This window comes from Molossus molossus, unplaced genomic scaffold, assembly GCF_014108415.1.
Source record: "Molossus molossus isolate mMolMol1 unplaced genomic scaffold, mMolMol1.p scaffold_m16_p_5, whole genome shotgun sequence".
Classification (NCBI taxonomy): Eukaryota; Metazoa; Chordata; class Mammalia; order Chiroptera; family Molossidae; genus Molossus; species Molossus molossus.
In genome coordinates, this window is record NW_023425388.1 from 2,039,482 (window position 1) to 2,064,855 (window position 25,374).

The 25,374-nt window shown below is 59.9% G+C and overlaps 1 protein-coding gene across 1 annotated transcript in view; it reads right to left on the reverse strand.

Moving 5' to 3' along the window:
- Positions 1-25,374, reverse strand: part of URB1 (URB1 ribosome biogenesis homolog) — a 59,457-nt gene that overhangs the window by 12,995 nt on the left and 21,088 nt on the right. Inside the window, exons 11-30 of the mRNA XM_036242659.1 lie at positions 23,258-23,431; positions 22,587-22,716; positions 21,977-22,093; positions 20,889-21,001; positions 19,843-19,962; positions 18,431-18,547; positions 17,308-17,446; positions 16,512-16,682; positions 15,516-15,697; positions 13,552-13,770; positions 12,785-12,964; positions 10,647-11,502; positions 9,061-9,262; positions 8,290-8,476; positions 5,898-5,956; positions 4,038-4,231; positions 2,981-3,091; positions 2,818-2,881; positions 2,365-2,536; positions 1,901-2,003 (exon numbers count right to left, since the gene is read on the reverse strand). Coding sequence (XP_036098552.1) covers positions 1,901-2,003; positions 2,365-2,536; positions 2,818-2,881; positions 2,981-3,091; positions 4,038-4,231; positions 5,898-5,956; positions 8,290-8,476; positions 9,061-9,262; positions 10,647-11,502; positions 12,785-12,964; positions 13,552-13,770; positions 15,516-15,697; positions 16,512-16,682; positions 17,308-17,446; positions 18,431-18,547; positions 19,843-19,962; positions 20,889-21,001; positions 21,977-22,093; positions 22,587-22,716; positions 23,258-23,431 — 3,610 coding nt within the window. The remainder of the gene's footprint in view (positions 1-1,900; positions 2,004-2,364; positions 2,537-2,817; positions 2,882-2,980; positions 3,092-4,037; positions 4,232-5,897; positions 5,957-8,289; positions 8,477-9,060; positions 9,263-10,646; positions 11,503-12,784; positions 12,965-13,551; positions 13,771-15,515; positions 15,698-16,511; positions 16,683-17,307; positions 17,447-18,430; positions 18,548-19,842; positions 19,963-20,888; positions 21,002-21,976; positions 22,094-22,586; positions 22,717-23,257; positions 23,432-25,374) is intronic.

Sequence of the window (25,374 nt, forward strand, 5' to 3'; positions counted from 1 at the left end):
AAAAAAAAATCTTAAAGGCAGCCACATAACGTACAAGGAAACAAAGAATGACATTTCTTGTTAGAAATAACACAATTCAGAATCAGGGTGGCTCTTTAAAACAGAGTAAGAAAAAACCCTGCCAACCTAGAATTTCATACTCCATTAAAATTTTTCAAAAGTTAAGTCTTTTTTTTCCGTAAAAATGCTGAAAGAATCGATCACCAGCAGACTTGAACTGCAAGAATTTTTAAAGGAAGTATTTTAGACAGACGATGGCAATCTGGACCTACACACAGGAGTAAAGAGAACCAAAAATGGCAACTACGCGGTAAAGCTAATTGACAACTTGAAGCAAAATCAACGTAGGGTGGGCTTTCGCAGACAGTAGAACTGTGATAAAGACAGCTCGAAAGCCAGGGGATCCACCCACTCTACTGTAAAGGGCCGCGACCAGCCAAAGTGGTACACTTTCACTTGCAAACGCTTGGCAACACTCAGACCAGGTGCCGCTGTCGGAAGTGAGAACGTGCTGGCAAAAGACCCGCTGCCCACGGCATGGCTGAGTCCCACTCAAGTGATGTGGGATAAATGGGGCTGCCGGGGTCCAACCATAGGACACGGGTCTCTGCTGCGAGGGGGTGCTGCCCAGGAAGGGGCTCCCGGAGCTGAAGGTCACCTGTTTCTTGACCCAGCTGATGACTTCAAACGCAGGCCACACACACAGTTTGCCTACGTTTCTGTCTATAACACTTCAGTAAAAAATGATTTAATACGTTGTCCATGCTTCAACACTTCTCCACCTCGGTGGGAATGATTCTGATGTAACTGGCACTCCAAGCGCTGCGAGCCCTTTCTAGAGCAGACGTGCTCTGCACACTTCCTGTGCTAGACGAGCCAACTCAGCAGGCTGTAGCTGGAGATTCCCTAACCTACAGACCACTCGCTGGTCGCCTTTCTTCGCAGAAGGCTCCCAGGCCCTGGGCCCCTGCCCCAAAGAGGCAGTGTTCAAGATTTTGAGGAAAACATTGTGCCCTGACTTTACTATTTTTCTATTGAGCGTTTTCCAAGCCTTTACCTTGTTTTGTAAAAGCTCTGAGAGACAGCGCAACCGACTAAATGACTGGTTGTAGTTCAGAGGTCGAGCTGTATCTTTAGGCGCTGGAAGATCCATTTCCATGTCTGCGGAGCAGCAGACTTAGCCAGCGGCCAGGCCATGGGCAGCAGCACCTTCCTGGCCACACACTGGGAGCAGGTGTGCTGCGTGTGGTCTGCCACTGACAGTCACCAGGGCCACAGAGACGCCGCAGCCGTGACCTCACAGCCCACTGAGGGGTGAGCCCCAGGACCCCAGCACCGTGCCTGGTGGGACTGCCGCAGGTCGGCGGGGGCGGAGCTGCAATGTGCTCATGGAGGGACACTTTCAGGCCGGACAAGGGAGAAATGAGCCGCACAGCGAGCCAGGCTCGCCGGATGCGTCCGCGGCCACTGAGTCCAGTGGACAGGAGCCTGGGGAGCCCGTCCAGCACCCACGGGCCCAGCCAGTGAGCAGAAAGAACACACTTCGGTTCCTTCTCTCTCACACACCCACCCAGAGACTCCCACCCTCAGCTACTGGACACAAATGCCATTTCAGACACTCATGGAGAACTCAAGCCCAGCATCAGTGCTCCTCAGGGACAGAACCTGCTGGCAGCGAGCACACCTGGTGAGAGCTCAGAAAGGCCCTTGTCACTGAGAATGAGGATGAACACCAGAGACAAAGGGATGCTTTAAATTATAAATGTCTTTTTTTTTTTAAAGTCACTGTATGTTTGAAACATTAACTGGGATGACAGGTGAGAAGGCAGCTAAAGGCTGCCCAAGGGTCGCTGCTAACCCTGCAGGACCTGCCTCTACCCACCCCCCAGGCTGCAGTTACCTGGCCTGGTCAGTTCACTGAACAGGTGCAGGAGAAAGCAGGGGTCGTACAGGGTGTCGAGATCTGCGGTGCTCCCGTCTTTAAATACTGGATCCCGTGCATCCTAGAAGAGCCCAGACAAAAACATGCACTGTCCCCTCTCAGAGAGGACACCAGGACACTGCCTGCCCCTGCACCCAGAGTGCAAACTGTGCTGAATATCCAAGAACCTTCCACGTCAGTTCTGGACAGGCAGTGCTTGCCCATGGGGGCACGTTACAAACGGGCACGTGCCAGTCACCTGGAACCAAGCGGTGGGTGCTTGGGGCCCTGGCTCTGTATCTGTGTGTGCAATGTGACTTAAGAAGTGAACAAAACAGAGCGCTTGTATTTCAGTCCAGTAGAGCTGGCGGTGCAGATGGAGCCCTGGAGGGAGGGGCAGGCCTGTGGGCGCGCCCTGGGAGCTCTGACCAGGCCTCCCGCACCTCAGGGGGCAGCAGCCTCCGGCTCTGGGGGAAGTGGAGGATGGTCATCATCATCCGGTCGCGATCCAGCACGCGGAGGATGTCCCCGGCACTCGGCTGCTGCCACAGCGACTTGCCCAGGCTGCGGCTGGTCTTGTGATGCTCCACAGCCGCCGGGCCCCACAGCAGCACCCTGAAGCCAGAGGGGAGAGTAGTTCACGAAAAGGTTTCCAGAAAAATCCACCACACTCGACAATGCAGTTGGGGTGAGTGTGGGAGCCGGTGCCGAACAGACACACAGCCACCAGCCAGCAGGACAGCCCCACACTGTTCCCGCCACCAACAGCTTCAGCCTTTCGCGAAGCAGCCTGTGGAATGTGGGAGCTGCAATCCCGCCCCCCATGAGGACCAGGAAGGAGCAAGAGCAAACCACCCGCCGAGCCCTCCACTCACGCCTCCAGGCCCAGCGCTCACCTGGAGTTGATGAGGCTGATGCTGTTCTGTTCATATGCCCGCAGGAGAAGTAAAATCTTCTGGTCTGGAAGTCCGTTGAGGCCAAGTTAGAGAGCTGAACCCTTACACCGCCCACCCCCATCATACTGCCTGGTCCCCGCACACTCCCTGGTCCCCCTCTCACCCAGGACGCTGAGAGAGGCACCATAGGCCCCGAGGAGCACAGCGAAGTGGCTGCTCTCACAGACCGAGGGACACATCCTCACCACCACCGACATCAGGTCCACCAGCGCCTCTGGGGGAAAACAACAGTGTGTGCATGGCAGGGAGTGCACGGCAGTGTGTACATGGCAGTGTGTGCAAGGCAGCAAGTGCTTCAGAGTATGCACGGCAGTGAGTGTACAGGAGTGTGTGCTCGGGAGTAGGTGCATGGCAGTGTGTGCATAGCAGTGGGGGATGCACTTCAGGGAACACTGAGAGCTGGAAATGTCCTCTTCTGAGCAAGACTGGGCCCGGGGTGAGCACATCTTCACCACCTGCGGTCTCTTTCTTGGTCTCTGACAAGGCTGGTCTCAGTCCCACTGCCCCTCCCAGACTTTAAGCCACAAAGGTTTTTTAAAACCTAATCATCTCCCACGAGTGTTACCAAATCTCTAACTTTTCTTCTCCTAACTTGGGTATGATTCTCCTCGATTTAGCCATTTATTACGGACCCACCTCATGGTGATTTCTGACAGGGAACGTCAAGTTTGTTTCTAAACAGTGTGGCTTCGAGGGCAGGACCCTTCAGACCGCCACCTCTGACGTCTCCACAGCCCGCGCCCGGTGTGAGATCATAGGCGCTCAGGTCGGTGCGTGCTGACCTATGGCTGGAGCTGAAACCCTCACAGGGACCTGTTTACAGGGAAGCACGAACCCGTGGCCCTTGAGAGAAGCCTCCATATTCCCATTAAGACGTTTCAAGCAACTAAATCTCTCGGGTCAGACTCTCCATGTAACTCAGATTTTAACTATGCCCGTGATGTGGCCGTAAGACCGTAAGCAGGACTTCCACGATCCAAAATGGGCTTTGAAGAGATGTCTGCATCGCTGCCGGACCCACATCAGGGGACACCTTGCCTGAACTCGGACCTGACAGAACAAGCACGTCCTTTGGGCAAAGCTCCCTCAGCTCCGGCGCACAGCAGGCTGACGTGTCAGGAGACAGCACCTGTACCGGATGGGCGGGTGGGGCAGGTCACCTTTTACGTGGCCGCTTGGGGCGTCCTCCTCCTCGGACGCCAGCAGGGTGGGCAGGAACAGGGAGTGCTGGGTGAGCATCGAGTGGACCGCGGGGAGCTGGACGAGCTTCGTGCGCACGGGGCTCTCTGGGCCGTACAGGAGCTGTGTGGCGGCTTGGAGCGCCTGCAAAAATGCGGGGTCCTGATACCGAAACCTGGCAGGTAAGAATCAAAGGGGAAACAGCTTCATAAGAATTTTATTTCACAGAAAACAGTATACACACTCTCCTTGGCATTTGATTAAGAAAGCGTTCCAATGCGCAGAGCGCCGGAGATTTTACAGTGCGTGCCACGCACCACCAGGTCCTCCCGCGGCAGGAGCACACGCACCTGCACCACCCACCGAGCACATCTGGAGAAGGGGCGGGGTGTGTGCAGTACGTGTCTGTTTCCTGACAGCGCCAACGCCAGACGAACTTCCTGTCTGGTTGAAATGCCAGGAAGCAGAATGGCTGAGCTGAACTGCGTTGACAGCACTGCCCTGCCCCCTGCCAGATGGCCTCCCTCCTGCCTCCCTGCCTTCGGCTGCAACACCCCCATCAGACGCGCCCCAGTCTGCCTCCCCCATCCCTTCAGAGCGCTGGAGGGACACAGCACCCTGCTCCAGGGGTGGAGTTCGCTCACATGTGAACACTGTTAGGAGTCATGGAGCACAGGGGACATTCTAGAAACACAAGTCCAACAAAGGCAGAGAGAAGGTCAGCACTGCATGACGGCGTCACAGCTGTCCTCAGCCCGTGACCACCTCCACTCGTCTCTCCTCTTGGATACAGTATTTTTCTGTTTCAAGTTGAATGACCAGGGCACTGAGAATTACAGGCACCATGAGAGTCTGACCACAGCGGTGTGGTGACGGCGTGAGGACACAGTGAACCACCACCCCGTCTGGGTCAGCTGAACTCTGGAGAACACGCTGAAGATGTAACGAAACTGAGGCCGTGTCCACACCCACAGCCGGCGAGTACCCCTCCCCGAGAAAACCAGCATGTGCGGGGTTCCCGAGGGATGGCAGGCGGGAGGGGCGTGGGTGGAGGTGGCTGTCCACTGGCAGGGGCCGGCTTGCACTCACTGGGGCACAGTCCAGACACAGAGCCCACTGCAGTGAACACGAATGACCGAGAGCTACGTGAACCCACGTGGGTCACGCAGAAACACCTGAGTGCAGGAGGACACATCAGGGAGCTGTCTGTCCAGTCACTGATGGCTCAGAGTGCATGCTCTGCAATCCATGTGCGGACACGCATGGCTGCGACGAAGCTCAACCTCAGGGCGACACTTCAGGCAGCGGAGGGAAGAGAATAAGTCAGGACCAGTGCGGAAAACTGTCAGCACTCACTGAACGTGGGGCTGCTGGATTAGTGTCGGCACATCTCTGGGTTTTAAAAAATACCCCAGCCCTGGCCAGTTTGGCTCAGCGGTTAGAGCGTCGGCCTGTGGTCCAGAGAGACCCGGGTTCGGTTCCCGCTAAGGGCACATACTTCGGTTGCAGTTTGTCCCCGGCCCTGGTTGGTCGTGCGGGTGGCAGCCACTCGATGTGTCCCTTCATGTCGATGTTTCTCACTCTCTCTCCCTTCCTCTCTCTCCCTCCCACTCTATCTGAACAAAAAATGGAAAAATGTCCTCGGGTGAGGATTAAAAAAATAAATAAATAAAAATAAAAAACACCCCATGTTTCAGAGGCTGCCTCTCAACATCAGCAGCAGCGCTGGGCGCGGCTGGGCAGATCCTATGGCCTCCCACTCGACATGTCCTGAGCCCCTGGGACGGTGGAGCAGGCACTCTGCCCCGCCAGTGACGCTCACGCAGGGAAAAGGCACTTACTTGAGTCCAGTCTTCACGAACTTCTGCCAGGCACCGGGATCCACGTCGTTAAGTGAGCTCTGCGGTAAAGCCAGCGAGAAACACACGTGAGACACCTCATCTGAGAGACCAGGACGTGGAACAGGAACCAGAGCCGCTTAATGACATGGGACCCAGTCACCTAAAGAAGCCACACGGACACGACTTGCTTGTACTTTGATTTCTAAAACTGTTCCACGTGTTCCTGGAGCACCTGTGCCCAGCAACAAGCAAAAGGGACCCCCGAGCTCTGCTGTTCTCCCCGTCGACCGTTTCAGCAGCACGAAGTGCTGCCGCACACGCAGCTGCTCCCACTCGTGACAACACCCACCCAGGGGCCACCACACCACCGTCAGGCAAGGTGGGTTGCAGTCCCTGCTGTGGGGAACCTCCAAACACTCTGTCCCGTTGAACCAGAGGAGCGTCTGCTCTGGAGGGAAGGGGACTGACCGGACAAAGCACAGGGCACTTTCGGGATGATGACAACCTTGGGTGGGAGTGTGGGCACCAGGGACGTGTGTCTGCCGACACTGCACTGGGCATCGAGAGCTCACATCTCACAATATGAGGACATACTTAGGACATACTTCAGGCCCTGGTCGGGCAGCTCAGCTGGTTAGAGCATCGTGCCGATGCACCAAGGTTATGGGTTCAATCCCTGGTCAGGGCACATCCAAGAATCAACCAATCAATGCACAAATAAGTGGAACAGCAGATCAATGTCTGTCTGTCTGTCGTGCTCGCTCCAAAATTAATTTTAAAAAAAGAAAATACACTTCAATGACAGGAAAAGGGTTGGTGTGGGCATTACTGGTGAGGCAGGCTGCGGTGTGGCGGGTGCAGACGGAACTCTGCACTTTCCCTTCAATTTCGCTGCGAACCTGAAAGTGCTCTGGGGAGAAGATCCACTGAAAGGGAAGAGAAAGAGGGATTGCAGCGGGGCGAGGAGGGCCGCAGGCCTCGAGCACAGACCCTAAGAGCCAGCCGGTCGCGCAGTCATCAAGCCCGCTGGCTGGGGGCTGACGGCTCACTGTGACCAGGGCAGTGGCCCCGCCCACTCCTCTGCAGCTCAGACCTCCCTCGACTTGGGGTCGTTCCTACTCTTCCCCGGTCTTGCCACGTCTGGGTGCCCGTGTGCCAGCCTTACACGCAGACCCTAACACGACGAGTCAAGGCTGAGACGGGCCATCAAGTCTCTCGATGCAAATAGGCAGACGCGCCGCTTGACCTGCAGCCTGGGGTGTGTCGCGCTCACTTCCGTCCCACCGGGCATTTTCCTGAGGGTCACTGTCTACATCTCAGGTCAGACTTTAATGCTAATTATCTCCACACAAAAAAATAATGTGTAAAAAAAAAAAGCAGTTCAATAGAAAGGCATAATGGGTAAAAATGGCTGAATATTTCCTTTCACTTTTTAATTTTTTTTCTTTATTGACTAGAGAGAGAGGGAGAGAGAGATAGAAACATCGATGAGAGAGAACATCGATTGGCTGCCTCCTGCATGCCCTCCACTGGGGATCAGGCCCATAACCTGGGTATGTGCCTTGACCGGGAATTGAACCGGCGACCTCTTGGTGCATGGGTCGACGCTCAACCACTGAGCCACACCGGCCGGACTGAATATTTCCAAATGTTATGGAAATCGAAACTCAGAGACCACAGCTTACTGAACCCAAAGCACGGGAAACTCGAAGGAAAGGACACTAAGGCACATCACAAATTGCTCTGACTGACATAAAGGAAAACATCCTAAAAGCAGCCAGAGAAAAAGGGCCTAACACAGAGCAACAAAGATAAGATGACAGATTTCTGATCAGAAACAGTGCACTCCAGAGGACAACAAAGCAACACCTTTAAAATGCAAAAGGAAAACAGAAAACCTAGAATTTTATACCCAGTGAGACTCTTCCCAACCCATTCTGAGGGCGTTTACCTGATCCTAAAACCAAACAAAGACGTTGCAAGAAATCAAAATGAATACCCCATGGCCCTAGGAATGCAAGGTTGGTTTAATGTTCAAAGATGAATAGGGTGGAGGTGGAAGAGAACATAGAGGGGATATACAATGATGGAAAAAATAAATTAAATTTTAAATAATCAATTAATATAATTTGCGTTACTAACAGACTAAGCCAAAAGGAAAAAACAACCAACTCAGCAGATGCAGCCCAGTGTCTGATGAAGCCCAGCATTTATTCCTGACGGCTCCTCATCGCAAGGGCTGCCCCACCTGCCCCCTGGCCTCCAGACAGTCCCGCTCTCTTTGCCAGCCACGTTCATGGCCCCTGGCTTAGAGCCATCTGTAAACCTTGGTCTCTCTTTCTCTGTCCCTTAAATACTTAACCAGGACTCTAAGGAAAAGTAGGACACCTACCAACAGGTGGTTTAACCTCAGCAGCATCTGCTTCTCTTGACATGGGGCACCGTCTCTGTCCTGGGGGTGGCCACTGAAAGCCCCAACCAGCCAGCTCACACAGGACGCCAGCAGAGCCCCTCTCCAGGCACGTAGCTCCTCTGCCGAGCCCTCCAGGACGGTCGAGACAGAATCGGCCACAATCCAACTGCACAGGGGGCAGAAGTCTCCGCGTCAGAGAAGGTGGCTACATACCTCTGGTGTTAAGTATGATCCCATGTGACCATGGCCGCCCCGAGTCCCACTCCCTTGGCCACCCAAGCACAGGACTCGGTCTTCCCCTGCCCTTATTAAATACTGAAAACGGACCAGAATGTTGACATCTAGGGGACCAGTATGAGCACACCAGAAAAAGGACATATTGCCGCGACTGTCTAAATCAGGCCCTCTCATCCTCAGCAATGTTGACATTTCCAGCATCTTTCCTGTGGGGGGGTGATGCTCGCTGTCTTCTGCATTACAGGATACACAGCCCCACCCTTGGCTCCCACCCGCTAGGTGACGGAAACAACACTCCCCCACATTGAAATAAAAATGTCAGACACTGCTCGCTATCCCCTGTAGGGCCGATGTCACCCATGGTTGAGAACCACTGTTCTGGGGGAACCTGGAGATTTCTCAGGAGCTGGCTCCTCCCGGATGGCACTAGAGCAGCACAGCATTCTCGTCGGGCCGTACATGCCACAGGGAAAGGCGGAGCCGAGGGAGCAGCACCGACCCGAGCCTCCGTACCTCCCGTGACAGTCTGGAGTCTGCAGCAAGCTGGGCAAACGGTCCTTGAGGACAGCGAGGTCCTTGGCTCTTGTGAACGGGACCAGCTGGGCCAGGATCTCCGGGAGCAGCGCAGACTCTTGGGGCCCATCCGCACCGAGGAGCCTGGACTGCAGACGCCTCCACAGGGCCTTCCTCAAGGTCAGGACAACAGCAGAGGACGCTGGCAGACATGGAAGGAGAGGGTGTCATGTGCAAGGGCGTGGCGCCAGCGCCCACCAGCTCAGGAGAGCCTGCGGTTAGGCTCCAGGAAGCTCGCGACTGGGAGGCACCGCACAGCTGTCCTGCCAGTGGCCACGGCGAGGGCAGACGCCAGTCCCCGGGCCAGTGTGAGGCGTTCAGCAGCACACTGCCGGTCAGCCCCCCACGGGCTCTTCAAACCACTGGGCCGGGTCACCCCAGCTTGAAGCCGAGGAGCAGATGCGAGCACAAGTGTTCTGGACTCCCACGGGCCTGCTCTGCAAGGGAACATACCTGGGTTGCAGGTTCGATCCCCGACCTTGGTCGGGGTCGTTCAGGGGGCAACCAACCCATGTCTTTCTCACATTGATGTTTCTCCCTCCCTTCCATTCTATCTCAAAGAATCAATGAAAAAGTATCTTCAGGTAAGGATCAAAAGCAAACAAAAATAAAACAATTAACAAAAACACTCTTCTGTCATCACTGATGTGAAGTTACTCCAGACAGAGGCAGAGTGGTGAGTGAAATCGCCCACTCATACAGCCAGAGGGATGAAGTCAGGGGATCGAAAAGTGCCCCCATTTACATGACGGAATACTATGCAGCTGTGAAAAAGCTCTTACTCTTATGGTATCAACCCCTGCTGGGACCTGCTGGCTATTATGCTGTGTGAAATGAGCCAGCCAGAGAAAGCCAAATACCACGTGATCTCACTTATATGTGGAAACTAATGAACAAAATAGGTCCAGAGACATGGATGTGTGGAACGACAGACAGATCTCAGAGGGGAGTGGGTGGGGAGAGGAGAAGATTCACCAAAGAACTGATCTGCACATATGCATAGCCCATGGACACAGACAATAGTGTGGGGAAGGCCTGGGGTGGGCGGGGGCTGGGTGGAGGGGGGCAACGGGGGAAATGGGGGACACCTATAATAGTGTCAACAGTTAAAAACAAAAGTGCCTCTGACCTAAACCCAAGCAGGTGGAGAAAGAAGAGAGCTGAGCCCAGAACATGTGGACTCAGCACCGTCACCACATTCCCGACGGTGGGGACAGTGGGACAGGACAGAGACGATGACCCCGAATGACTCCTCAGCCGAACAAGACCCAGCCCGGTGCTGGTCCTCCTTGGTGGTCCCCAGCTACTGCCCACCCTTCCCAGCTCCCTGTGGTAACTTGGAACTGAGGGCAGTGTGAGGGGTTGCTACCATAAGCCATCAGGACAAGAGTGTGGGGGGGTGTTAAGTCAGACTTTCTCCATCCCCAGCTGGGTCGGACCCTGGGGGAAGGAAATGAAACCATCCCCAGAACAGGAGTTCCAGGGTTTACAACTTCCCAGCTGCCCAAAGCCACCCTTTCCTTTACCTCCTGCTGGGCGCGCGAAGCGTCCCTGGGTCCGGCGCTGGAGGTACGTGTGCAAGAGGGGGAGGAAGTCCTCGAGGCCCTCCTGTAGGCAGAGCCCCGCACCCGGACGCCGGCACCACAGCTCGAACCGCAGCAGGTGGGGCCAGCTCCACTGCACGAGCAGGGTGGCGATGCCCAAGGCCTCGCGAGTCCGCCGGGCCAGGCAGTAGTCGAGCAGGCTGACCCCGACCACGGGCGCCAGCTCGGGCTCTCTCTGCAGGGTGCGCAGAAACACCGTGTCCAGCTCGTCCACGGCCAGCGTGGGCAGCAAAGCCCCCAGGCCTTTCACGAACTCGGAGGCCCAGAGGGGCTCGCTGCTCGGCAGCTGACCCTGGGGGCTGCTGCTCAACAGCTGGACCAGGGTCTCGCCAAGAGCATTCAAGCGTTTTTCCTTCCCAGTGGACTTCAGGGGTCGCTGGGCCAGCAGGTGGGCCTCAGGCAGGCTCAGCAGGGCCAGGGTGACCTCTCGGAGCTGGGCACCCTCCATGGACGCATGCAGCCCCTGCAGGGCCTCTAGCTGGGGGAGGGTTTTTTGTGGAGACGTGGCTGGGCCCGCCTTTCTGTTTCGAAGTTCTCTCAGCACGCTCTGGACGATGGCCTCTGAGTACCGGGCCAGCAGGTCCAGCCGCCCGAGGCTCTGGAGGACGGGGGCGCTTGCCGTCAGCAGCGGCAGGACTCCTGCCGTGAGGTGGGCAGCCAGGAGCTTCGCCAGGACGGGGCTGAGGGCGTGTGGGGGCAGGGCCTGCCGCTCCAGGGCCAGGTACCAGCCCTGCAGCACGGGGTGTCTGAGGATGGCCACGAGCACCTCCTCCAGCGTCTGGAACAGATGGGCACAGATCACACAGGCAGCCCAGGGCCAGCAGCTCCGCGAGTCTGCGCCGTGGTGAGTAGGACGGAAGCCAGCCTGTCCGCAAACCCAGGTCCCAGGACCCTCTCGGGGGAGCTGCAGCACCCCAACCTGTGACCCCACTGACATGCATCTCCTGGGCACGACCGCAAGGGCGGGGCCGAGACCTGGCCTGTGCCTGGCCCAGACCGCAGGTGCCGGGGGGAATTCGGCCTGGCTGGACGTACTCTCCAGTCACTCGACACGGGGGCGGGCGCCCCGGAGGTGCCAAGTGGGACTAGGACCACCAACTTCCCTGGCAGCCCTGTCCTCCAAGCGAAATCGGCCTCTGAGGGCTGGTCAGTCACAGCTCAGAGATCCCACGAGTGGGGAAGGTGCGTGGGACTCAAGTGCTGTGGAATCCTGGTCTGGGATGAAGGCAACTGTCTCCATTCACAGAGGAGAGCTGGCTCCGTGACCCCAGGAAGCAGCTGAGGAACCAGCTCTCACCCTGCGTCTAGGCTGCTGAGCAGGGGTGAACAGCGCCCTCTGCTGGACGAGAGGCCTTGGACTCAGCTGTTCTGAGCAGCCTGGGTGAGCGTGTCTCCTAGTCAGGGGAGCCGCACAGATGCCCCAGACAGGAGGAAACACCCTCTCCCTGTTCACTCTGAAGGGAAGGGAAGGGGAGCCGTCCATACTGCACACCCTCGCTTTGCCAGGTACGAAAAGCACAGCACGGGTCTCCATTAGGGCTGTTTCACTGGCCGGCTGACTGGTGTCTCTGCCCGGCAGACACGCCCTGAAAGTCCTTGGAGATCCCAGGAGGGGCCTACACGGGACTCGGGAATGAGGAGCACGTTCACTTCCCGAACCCAGAGAAACAGGCCGACCAGCAAACGCGGTAGCCTGCTTCACCAGACGCCGGGGAGAGCGGGGTGCGACCCCTGGAGCAGGGCATCACTGTGACGGTCCCGCCCGAGGCCTCGCCCACCGATGCAGCACGTGCAGAGGGAAAGTCCGTGCTGCGTTTCTCAGAGCCCACAGCCCACGGTGGGGGCTGCTTGCAGGGGGGTGACCGAGCATGGAGGGGACGGACGAGCCTACAGAAACCATGCTCTGGGGGGAGGGCCAGGTTGGCTCAGGGTCTCCTGCCATTTCCTGCATTTCTCTGTGTCCCTGCAACAGACACGTGTCTCCTTCCAATTGGGACTGAGAAGCAGCAGGTGCCTGCGACCTCCCAGGCAGAGGCCAGCAGGCCGGAGACCCACAATACCTTGTCGTCGGCCAGCTCCAGCGAGGCCACGGCCTCCATGTCCAGGAAGAGGTCGGACTCGGCCTGGGTGACCTCACACTTCCGCCGGTTCTCGGCGTCCAGCTGCTCACAGTGCGCGACCAGGCGCCGCAGCAGGTCCAGGAAGAGCTGCAGCAGCCGGGGCCCCGTGCTTCTGCCCAGCTGTGGGGACGAGAGCGCGTGGCCCTCAGACCGGGAAGGGCTGCCAGTCCCGTCGGTGCCGGTCCACCCCGACCAGAGGGTGTGACGCCACCACTGAGGAGGACCCACACCAGAAAAACAATTGCTCGAAAGACGTTGACAGCCAGGTCAGTCCCCACGACGCGGCCTCCACACCGACTGAACACACGCTTCCTGCGACCTCAGTGAGAGACCAGCCACCTCAAGCCTAACCCCGGGCTCGGAGGCCACATCAGGACGGGAGGCTCATACACCGCGGAGTGAAGACGCTTAGGGAGCCTGTCCACGCCTTGGCTGCGCCCCCCGGTACAAGGGGCCCCAGCAGCGAGGCTCAGCAGCGCTCAGCGCCCCGTCCCCAGGGCCGAGGGGCTCGCTGGGTTGGCAAGTGAGGCCTGAGAAACGGGCGTGTCTGTTCCAAGGAGACACAGCTGGCATGGGTCACCGAACTGGCCACCCAGGCCTCGAGTGGGGGGCCTGCCCTGCGGTCCAGGGTGGACTGCGTGGCGCCTGACCCCAGGACTCTGGTCGGCGCAGTCCGTGGATATGGACCCCCTCCAGGGCCAGCTCACCTGGCCGAAACGCTCGACGGTGCTCTGCAGGTACAAGAGCACGTGCTTCACCGATCGAAGGATGTGGTGCATGGGAAGGTGGGGAATGGCGGCCCGCAGCTGCGCCTGCACCCCTTCGTCCAGGAGCTCACCCTCACTCTGGAAGGCCGTCTGCAGCAGGGCGCCGAAGGAGCAGGCCGAGGGCCCCTGGGGGGCAAGGCTGCCCGGCGTCGGGGGCGGCTGGGGAAGAGGACAGAGAAGTCACCACAAATGGAGGAGGTGCAGGGCCCGGGGAACAGGTACGGGCAAATCCATCACATACGCAAACCAGAAAACATGACCCGGTGGCACATAAGTGCACAAGTCCCGGTCCGATCCGTCACATGGTCCCTAAACTGCACTCACGCGAAGGCCTGAGTCAGAAGGTGTCTGTACATCTTGAGAACACACTGCGTAGGGGCTGTATGTGACAGATGACACCACAGCCATCGCTGGACGGCCCCTGGGACAGGAGCCCACCCGCAGGGCCGTGTGTGACACATGACGACACCGCAGCCATCGCTGGACGGCCCCTGGGGCAGGAGCCCGCCCGCAGGGCCGCGTGTGACACATGACGACACCGCAGCCATCGCTGGACGGCCCCTGGGGCAGGAGCCCGCCCGCAGGGCCGCGTGTGACACATGACGACACCGCAGCCATCGCTGGACGGCCCCTGGGGCAGGAGCCCGCCCGCAGGGCCGCGTGTGACACATGACGACACCGCAGCCATCGCTGGCTGGACGGCCCCTGGGGCAGGAGCCCGCCCGCAGGGCCGCGTGTGACACATGACGACACCGCAGCCATCGCTGGACGGCCCCTGGGACAGGAGCCCGCCCGCAGGGCCGCGTGTGACACATGACGACACCGCAGCCATCGCTGGACGGCCCCTGGGACAGGGGCCCGCCCACAGGCCTAGCTGTGAGCTGCATGCCGCCCACAGGCCCTCCCCCAGGAGCCTCGGTCAGAGCAGCTTGTTGGGAGGGGAAAAGGCAGACTCAAAGACAAAGTTATCGAGTTATTAATTTCTTCTTACGTAATTCCCAAACTGTGTTCTTTACTTACCCCACGACCTTTATTTTTCCTACTCCCAACACTATTTCCTGAGACCAATAAAATGAGTCTGTATGCCCTGGCTGGTTTGGCTAAGCGGTTAGAGCGTCAGCCTGCAGACCAATGAGTCGCGGGTCCAATTTCGGTCAAGGGCACGGATATGGGTTGCGGTTCGTCCCTGGCCCTGGTCGGATCGTGTGGGAGGCAGCCAGTCAACGTGCCTCTATCATGTTGATGTTTGTCTCTCTCTCTCTCTCTCTCTCTTCTTCCCTCTACCTGATAGTAAGAGGGAAGATATACTCAGATGAGGAAAAAGAAGTAAATAAATAAAACTAGGCTATATGTACCCTGAAACTCAGGGGGTCTCCGGTGGGGCCCCTGGACCAGCATCACCAGGGAATCAGTGATAAACGCAAACTACCAGGCCCTCCCCAGACCGGCTGCGGTGGAGCTGCAGAGAGTCCCGAGGCCCTGCAGGTGGAGGAACTGTGGCCCCCCACAGGGCAGACGTCCCTGCCTGGGCACCCACGTCAGTGCAGCCCCGGACTGCCCTCCTGTCCAAACTGTTGTGCAGCCACCACAACGCCTGGCCGGGCCTGTGCAGGGTGGGCACAGGGCGAGCTGGTGAAGAGCGTGGGCTGTGGACTGGACCCTGAGTGCAGACCCTCCCCTTCCCCAGTTCCAGCCGCACGCGGGCGGGGCCAGGTGACAGCCGAGCACACCCAGGCCGTGTGAGGACGCCAAGTGTGCAGACCGCTCCGGGAGGGAAAGGAAAAGGCAACCCCAGCCCTGCAGCCTCCTCAGATGCAGGGAAGGAGAGAGAGGAACCAGCTGTGGCTGCAGGACGAAAGCCGGGCTCCCCAGGGAAGGCCTGGTCTCGGCAGGAGCGCACTCACCAAGGGCCCCCGGGCGGGCTCCGGGATCCAGAGGCGGTAGTACCTGCTGAAGCAGGACAGCTGAGGGCAGGGAGGCGCCAACGTGTCATAGGCCTGAAGCAGGAGACAGAGCGCCAGGGGGTCTCTCTGGCTGTGTAGGAGGTCTGTGAGCACGGCCGTCAGGTACGCCATGACGCTGTCTCCTGCGGAGAAGATGTGCGGCAGGCTCAGGGTACCGGCACACCAATCCTCGTGTTCAAGACCAGAGACATTCACGCCAACTCCACCCGGGGCCACACGGGGAGGCAGGCAGATGCCAGCACCAGAGGCCCACAGGCGCAGACTGGGGCAGAGAAGAGGTGAGGCAAGGCCACCAACCCACTCCTGCAACGCGACACACCCCTCCCTGGCCTTTAGGCTGGGGCCGCACGCCAGGTTCACCACTCCAGCTGGGCACAGCAGCCCTGCTTGTCTGCACCCGCCCTCCTCTGCCGCGTGACCCAGGAGGTCACACGTGGGGATGGTGCAGCTACAAGCTGGATGCAGCCTGGGTCCCTATGCCACCTCCTGGAGGAGAGCCTCCCAGAGCTGCCTGGGCTGTCCTGGACTATCCCAAGGTCAAGAGAGAGACCTTGACCTGTTAAAGCGCTGACTTGCTGGGGCTGTTCATCACTGCAGCAGAGCCTGAGCGATCCCAGCTGACCACACATCATGGTCTGGGCGCGCCTCCTGGGGTCTAAGTTGCCTGGATACCCAGCAAAGGCCAGGAAACAGACACTGCCAAGACCGGCACTACGGCAGGATCCTGTGTGTCCCACAAACACGGTACTGCAGGTCCCCTCGAGGACTTTCCCATGGCCCGGCCGGCCTCTGGAGCCCCTCCTTGCGCTCAGCTCTGCCGCCGGGAGCTCTCACCGGGGGGGATTTCAGCAATTATTTCCAGAGCCCCCGGAACCCCGCCACCCACCCCACACAGACGCTGTGGCCCGATGCTCCCAGGCAGCCACCCACAAGCACCTGCTTGGCCTCCTGTGCCGAGGAGCAGCCTGTTCCTGGCTTCCAGGGCGGCGGGGGCCACGGGGCTGAACGGAAACGTGAGCTGGGCCATGTCCTCGCTCAGCGAGAGCCCGACCTCCTCGTCCAGGCCCTCACTGCCGTCCACCAGCACATCCACCATGTCCAGCACGTCTGAGGAGAGAGCCACCAGGGGCGGGGACGCAAGATGATGTGGGTGGAAAGGAGAAAACACGGACAGCTCCTCTGGGGGGTTGCTGACCACCAAGTTTAGTTCTGGAGAGAGGAGGACGTGCCAGCGCAGGGGTGACGGGCTGCAGTCCGCCAGGCGGCGGTGACTGCGGACCTCCGCCGCACGTTCAGGCCTGCACGCCGACACCTGGGACGCTGAGCGCGGAGCCCGGAGCGCGCGGAGCCGGGAGCGCGCAGAGCGGGCCAGAGCCCAGAGCAGCCTGACGCTGCTGAGCACCGCTGCGCCAGGCTGGCCAGCAGTCTCGTCCCGACGGAACACGAGGACAGTAGCCACGGCCCTTTGGCTGCTGCGCACGTAAGACGTGCGACGAGCTTAGGTCAGCACCCGGCGTGAAGCAAACACTGCACAAACACAGATAATGCAGCCACCAGCCACATCGACTTCCATGACAGAAAAACAGCCATTTTCCTTTCCACGGTAGGCTGGTCTTTGACGCCAAGTAGTGGACATCCGTTTGGACCCTGTGTGGCCTTGAGCACACGTCTGGGTCTAACATGCCCCCACCGCGGACCTCAGAACCCAGGACCAAGACGGAGCGGCACTGACCGTCGATGTGGGACACGGGGATGCTGGCGTCGTCGGCGTCCTGCCTGGCCGCGGTGGTCTGCAGCGTGCTGGCTTCCTGCACGAAGTCGGATGCCTTGTCTGTGTATAGGTAGGGACTGGCCACCAGCGTCAGCAACACCTGGACGGCACAGGGCCAAGAAGAAAGGTGGCCACCAATGCGATGGAGAGAACACCCAGTACCCCGAGTGAGACACAGGGAGGCTCAGCTAGAGCACCTTTCTACAGAGCTTTCAAAACTTTTTTTTTTTTATTCTCACCCGAGGATACTTTTCCATTTTTTGTACAGGTAGAGTGGGAGGAAGAGAGAGGAAGGGAGAGAGAGAAACATCGACGTGAAGGGACACATCGAGTGGCTGCCACCCGCACGACCGACCAGGGCTGGGGACAAACTGCAACCAAAGTACGTGCCCTTAGCAGGAACCGAACCCGGGTCTCTCCGGACCGCAGCTGACACTCTAACCGCTCAGCCAAACTGGCCAGGGCGCTTTCAAAACTTTTTACTGTCCCTTTAAAAAGAAGCACCTCCTTGAACTGACTGGTTTGGCTCAGCGGTCAGAGCGCCAGCCTGCAGACCGAAGGGCTGTGGGTTCGATTCTTGTTCAAGGGCACGTGCCTGGGCTGCAGGTTTGATCTCTAGCCCCAGTCTGGGTCGTGCAGGAGACAACCAATCGATGTGTCTCTCTCACGTGTATGTTTCTCTCCATCCCCTCAACCCCCATCTAAAAACAAATGGAACAATATCCTTCGGTGAGGACTAACAAACAAACAAGTCTCCTTTCAGTACGTAAATCATTGTTTTCAACATCACTCAGCTCAGCGTCTTCTGTGCAAACACTTCCCCAAAGGAAATCAAGCAGCACACGGTGCTGTGTTCCTGCTTCACAGCCTCTGGTGTGAGGCAAGAACCAGAAGGTAGAGCGAGACCTCAGGGCGCTGGCTCAGAAACGCCCACTTGGCTGGGGATCACTCAGGGGGATTCCCTGCAGCACGCCCCCCCTGCCCCCCGGGACTGGGTGCTCACATGATCCAGGACCATGTTCTTCACCGGGACTGTGCACTCACGTGTCCTGGACCATGCCCTTCACCGGGACTGGGTGCTCACCCGTTCCAGGAACTGGAGAACGGCCTCCTGCTGGTCCTCCCCGGGGCCATGCAGATGCTCCAGCCACAGCTCCAGCTCCTTCCACGTGTGCTCGAACACGCCCGTGTCCCGCAGGATCTGTCCAAGCAGACGCAGCGGCTGATCAATGGGGCCTGCGTTTGAGGGAGCTTCCCAGGTGACGGTGCCGACAGGACAGGGGCACCCAGGGAGCACCAAGGGGTCCAAGTTTCACTGCAAACAGCACTCCCTGCCGAGGGAGACAGGAGAGCGCTCTGCACTCTGGCCGAGACCCGCCCGTCTCGCCACTGCTCCTCGCGGTACATGGGGAGCCCGGCCCGCGGCCTCCAGGAGTCTGACTTTCTACCTGCTCCCGAGTCCCGGGCACAGGTGCAGGGCCCCACCCCTCACAGCTCAAGCCCGGCCTGCCTGAACTCTCAGGTCACGAGCCAGCCACACTGTATCCACTTGGTGCAGCCCCCGACACTCAGACCTGGGGCGAGGGGCTCCCACTGTTTCTGAGAGATGGGATTGGCTATGAGGCAGAACCTGAACCTGCGGGTGAGTCAATGCCACCCCAAAGGGCCAGACAGGAGACTCCCAGTCTCCGCTGCCCTATGGCGTGACCCGGTAACAACACACCGAAGGCAGCCTACCTACAGGCAGTGACCACGGCCCCGCGGGGGAGGGCACACCTGCACGGCCAAAAGGACACAAAACCTATGGAGGCCAAGACCTAGGTGTCCACAGCCTTCAAGTAGCTCAGGTGAGGTTAAAGGACAGCAGAATTATCAGGTCTTCAAAGAAAGGTAAAGACTGCACCCTACAAATGGCCAGTGTGATGTCAGTAGCACCCCAAGATGCCTGCCATGCAGCAGACACCCCGAGACGCCGGCCGCGCAGCAGCATGAGGAGCCGATCCCCGCTGCCACAGAAGACCCGTGGGGCAGCGAAGCAGAGTCCACCCCACAGGTGCCCAGCACTGGGACCTGCACTGTGACGCTCGGGGACAGTGAGCTGAGTCCAGGGAGGAAGCCTCACCCTCCCACGGCCCCAAGCGCCAGGGAGCTGCACTGCCAAAGCCCAGGTCTGAGGCCAGCCTACAGCACTGTCCCCGGTCCCCCCCAACGCCTTCCTCACCCCACTACCCGTGGGGACCAGGTCAGAGAGGCAGGAACCTGAGCCGTGTGCCCTGGAGGCGGAGGGCAGGGCTTGACCCTAGGAGCCCACTCAAGCTCACGCCACCCCCACTGCCCGCTGCCTCCCAGGAACGCAGCCTCGCATCAGGCACCATCGACTGAAACTGCCACAAAACCCTCGGTCCTTAAAGTATAGGAGTCCCGAGACACCCTTAATCCAGCGTCTACCGTAGGGACGTGCGAGGTGTGGCTCAGCACCAAGGCTAGGCACCCCACCTTCATGATCAGGAGCTTGGTCGACGACTTGAGCTGGACGTGGGTGCTGGTCAGAAACATCTTCATCAGCAGGTAGAACACGGACCGCTCTCCTCCGATGATCTCTGCTTCCGGGCCCTCCTGTCAAACAGAGCAGTGTCCACGCACACCGACACCACCTGCCCGTCTTCTCTACGGCCCCTGGCAGTGACCCCACGGTGTGGGACGAAGGTGGGGAGCTGGGCTCTGGGCCCTCTGTGGCTGGGACCCTGCGCCCCCGTGCCCCCCTGCAGGGTGTGGCCAGCAAGCGGTCACCAAGCACCCATGGAGCCTGGCACGAGGAAGCTCTGCAGCAGGACCACCCGCCAGCATGCAGGGGGCCTGAGACGACGTGGGGGACACAGTGACCCCAGAGCCACGGCCTCCCACTCCTTTCTGGAGACATCCCAGGTAAAGATGGCAACGCACCCTTCCCCACCAGGGGATCCATGGGATCTTAAATAGGACCGACTCCTTAAAAACGTCACCTGGGCTACTGAGAAACACTCTTAGACAATGCTGCCTTTGCCCAGTCGTGTCCCCCCTTCGAGAGAAATGACCAGGCAGCCGTGTTTAGTACACAGGATCGGGCATCTTGAGTTCCCGCCATGATTCAAAATGATGTTCTCCAGAAAGCCCCAGATGTTACCAAAGACACAGGAAAATGCCAGCAATCTTCACCGATTCTCCACCAGCCTCAACCCTCTGCTGGCTTGGTGTCTACTCCTATCTCGGTCTTAAGTTTTTCCAGAATGAGGACGAAGGAGAAGAAATATATTTTACTTAAATTTCACAAAAAATTTTAAAATGATGGGAAAAAAGGTAAAGCAGCCGAGCCAAGAGTGCGAACACTCCCAGTACCCAGCGGAGCGCTGCGGGCCTCCTGTGGGGTCTGACCTCGGCTCTGGGCACGTCTCCCTGAGCGAGAACCTGCTGTCGCCCTCAGGCCCCACCTGCCCGGGCCCGACCGCAAGCGCCCCAGCCGGCCCGCAGGTGCGCAGAGGACGGGAGGGTGCGCCGGCGCCTACCTGGGCCTTCAGCCAGGAGAACCTGCAGGCGGGCAGCTCCAGGGCCACCTTGAGCATGTGCTGCTGCAGGACGGGAGGCGCCTCTGCCTGCAGGCCCTGCCCCGAGATGACACCTGTGGGCGGGAAGAGGGACCTGTCACGTCACAGGAGGCGGCGTCCAGCAGCTGCTGTCCTGGCCACGAGGACAAGGGACTCTGTCCCCCGGTCCTGTGGTCACCCTCACACAGGTTGTGCCCACCCCTCTGCCCAGCCAAACCTCACCTGACTTGTCTGTCCCTCCTGAGGCCCCTCCAAACCCTTCGACAAGAAGCCAGATTCCCCCTGCCATTCGGACACGGCTTCCCCCACCCACCCTGCTCTCTGGGGCAGGCTCTGTGCACGTCAGCACTGGGCGGGCGCAGGCCTTGCCCCCTGGATGGGGGCTGCCCGAGACGGGTCCTTACCCTCGTGCCTGGTTTCCAAGTCCCTCTACTTGGGAAGGACACACCACCAAACACAAGTGGCCACGTTCTGGAAACTGTCCTCCCAGCAAAGGGAACCTTTCACCTCTAACGACTGAAAAGTAACTGCACATCGACCAGGACTGCCTCAGTAGTTTACATAAATCCAGGAATGATACTTCTGCAAGCCTCCTCCATGGACCCAATTATAAAGTCCACTTTACTAGACAAACTTTCCCATCAAGGAAACGTGACCAGACAGGCAGGATTATGGTAACAAGAAGTGGTTTGAACCCAACTCGGTGGGTAAATGAGGGACGCTGTCAGGGTGCCCCTGTGTGAACGGGGGTGAGCAGGGAGTCCTCCCAGGGCCTCTGCACCCTCTGGAGAGACTGGGGAGCGAATGTCACATGATCGTCTGCTGATCATCCCGGGTGGACAAGGCAGGCCGGCTCCTCCCACCTCTGCGCTTGCGGCGCCTCGGTGTCCACCCAACACTCGCTTAAGGAAGGCTGGCCACTGGGAAGCACTGGTCCGAAGAAAAACCAGCAGGCTGGAGGCCTCACGCCGGCCCCACAGCCCGCCCACTGCCCTGGCTCCAGGCCCTGCTCAGGCTGCTGCACCCCTCACCCCGCTGGAGCCGCCCACCTTTCAGGAGCTTGCTGAAGTCGAAGCTGGACTGCGTGACCACGTGTGGGACCACCTTCTGGTACAGACAGATGACCTGGAGCAGGGCGGCTTTCAAGAGGATGGTTTCTGCGTCATCTGAGGCAAAGCAACAGCTGCGCTTAGGAGTCACACTGCTCTGTCCCCGTCAGCAGCCGGCGGGCAGTCGGGCCACCGTGACCCATCGCGGTCCACTGCACACAGCACCGAGGCTGCGACAGACCCACCGGCTGGACTGAGGAGCCTACACAGCCTGCGTCCATCACCTTCAGGGCTGTGGCCCGGCAGGGTGCAGCTGCTGGTCTGTGCTCCAGCGGCCCTCAGCAGCGCCCACCCTCCAGGGCCGCCGGAGGGTTGACAGATCAGGGCTGAGGCGACAAACCTTACTGTGGGGTCTCCGGCCCCACCCCGCCCAAAGGCCTGAGCCCAGGGCACCCAAGTGCACACAATGCATGTGAAGCCCGGGCCGTCGGTGACACACGGCAGAATTCAGTGCACGGCCCACTCCAGCCCCCCCCCCAAGCAAGGGCTGGCCCCTCACGGCCTGCCCCGTGCGGGCTGTCTGCAGGCAGCGGACCCCACGAGCCCTCACCACACGGGGGAGCCTCGCTGGCCGCAGGAGTCTGTCTGTCCCTTTTCTTTCCTTTCCCGTCATCCTGTTCGGTGTCTTGTTTTCTGAGTGACTGCCACACCCACACGATGGTGTTTAAGTCAGGTAAAATCTAAAAAGGGAAACAAAGAAACTGAGAAACAGAAGCCGGCAGGGAAAGACCCACACGGGGTGGGACCAGCACACATGTGCGTGCAGAGCCAGGCCCCAGCCGGGCCGCTCTGTCTGAGGTACGGTTCCGAGAAACGTGCACAGTGAGGCTCCGGGAAAAACAAAAGCTGGCGATCAAAACAAGCCCCATGAGACTCATGCAGCCGAGCGAGGCTCTGGGAACAAAGAGCCACGTCCTCACGCCCGCCTGGGGTCCTTCCCAGCATGACCAGGCTCTTTCAGGGCAGCTGGCCAGTCTGCAGACGGCCGGCCTTCCTGACTTACCAGAATAACCCCCAGGGAGGGGGCAGCCGGGGCCGGGGGGGGGGGGCGCGGACACCACAGCTCCTGGTGAGACGCAGGCCCCAGGACCACCGTCCCCTTCACCTCGCCTCACACCCACCCTCTGCCCCAAGATCACCTTCCAGCTGGTGTGCGGACCCGGGGCATCAGGAGGGAAGCCCTGGGAGCTTCTCAGGGGCCCAGCCTGGCCTCCTGCCTACCTTGCTCAGGGCTTCTCTGAAGAGCCGCACGAAGTCCTCCAGCATCGGGGCCGTGTACACGCAGGAGTCCTGCCAGGCCTCTCTATTCAGGCAGTGGTCGACCGTCTTCAATGCTCTCTTCAAAATGGCGGTGAGCAGGGACAAGGCGGTGTGCCTCACTGACCTGCTGTCCAGCTGGGAAGGAAAGTTACACCCACAACAGTCTTTAGGCTGCAACGAGGGCGCGCACCTCCCGAGCCCGGGGCTTGGCTGGCTCTGGCCCCTCCTTGGGTCAGCACAGCCACATGAGACGGCTGTGAGAAGAGGTGGCCCAGGGACCCTGCCCTCCTGCCCTCCTGCAAATCTGCCCTCAGAAGGTGCGGGGAGACAGCTACTGGAAGAAGAGCTGAGAGGGGCTCCTCTCTCCACTGCCTGTCTGGTAGGCCTCTGAGACCCACGCAGCTCCTACGGGTTCTCCGAATCACAGAGCCGGGGGCACCAGCCCCGCCAGCTGGGCGAGGACGGCCCCGGTGCAGGTGCCCCCGCAGGGAACCAGCTCTGCCCTGGGCGCGCAGCCCGACCCCGGGCCTCCAGCACCAAGTTCCTGTGTACTCAGAGAGCAGCAGGCATCCCGCAGGGAACCAGCTCTCCCCTGGGCGCGCAGCCCGACCCCGGGCCTCCAGCACCAAGTTCCTGTGTACTCAGACAGCAGCAGGCATCCCGCAGGGAACCAGCTCTCCCCTGGGCGCGCAGCCCGACCCCGGGCCTCCAGCACCAAGTTCCTGTGTACTCAGAGAGCAGCAGGCATCCCGCAGGGAACCAGCTCTCCCCTGGGCGCGCAGCCCGACCCCGGGCCTCCAGCACCAAGTTCCTGTGTACTCAGAGAGCAGCAGGCATCCCGCAGGGAACCAGCTCTGCCCTGGGCACACAGCCCGACCCCGGGCCCCCAGCACCAAGTTCCTGTGTACTCAGACAGCAGCAGGCATCCCGCAGGGAACCAGCTCTGCCCTGGGCACACAGCCCGACCCCGGGCCTCCAGCACCAAGTTCCTGTGTACTCAGACAGCAGCAGGCACCCCGCAGGGAACCAGCTCTGCCCTGGGCACACAGCCCGACCCCGGGCCTCCAGCACCAAGTTCCTGTGTACTCAGAGAGCAGCAGGCACCCCGCAGGGAACCAGCTCTGCCCTGGGCGCGCAGCCCGACCCCGGGCCTCCAGCACCAAGTTCCTGTGTACTCAGAGAGCAGCAGGCATCCCGCAGGGAACCAGCTCTCCCCTGGGCGCACAGCCCGACCCCGGGCCTCCAGCACCAAGTTCCTGTGTACTCAGAGAGCAGCAGGCATCCCGCAGGGAACCAGCTCTCCCCTGGGCGCGCAGCCCGACCCCGGGCCTCCAGCACCAAGTTCCTGTGTACTCAGACAGCAGCAGGCACCCCGCAGGGAACCAGCTCTGCCCTGGGCGCGCAGCCCGACCCCGGGCCTCCAGCACCAAGTTCCTGTGTACTCAGAGAGCAGCAGGCACCCCGCAGGGAACCAGCTCTGCCCTGGGCGCGCAGCCTGACCCCGGGCCTCCAGCACCAAGTTCCTGTGTACTCAGAGAGCAGCAGGCATCCCGCAGGGAACCAGCACTCCCCTGGGCGCTCAGCCCGACCCCGGGCCTCCAGCACCAAGTTCCTGTGTACTCAGAGAGCAGCAGGCATCCCGCAGGGAACCAGCTCTGCCCTGGGCGCGCAGCCCGACCCCGGGCCTCCAGCACCAAGTTCCTGTGTACTCAGACAGCAGCAGGCACCCCGCAGGGAACCAGCTCTCCCCTGGGCGCGCAGCCCGACCCCGGGCCTCCAGCACCAAGTTCCTGTGTACTCAGACAGCAGCAGGCACCCCGCAGGGAACCAGCTCTGCCCTGGGCGCGCAGCCCGACCCCGGGCCTCCAGCACCAAGTTCCTGTGTACTCAGAGAGCAGCAGGCACCCCGCAGGGAACCAGCTCTGCCCTGGGCGCGCAGCCCGACCCCGGGCCTCCAGCACCAAGTTCCTGTGTACTCAGACAGCAGCAGGCATCCCGCAGGGAACCAGCTCTCCCCTGGGCGCACAGCCCGACCCCGGGCCTCCAGCACCAAGTTCCTGTGTACTCAGAGAGCAGCA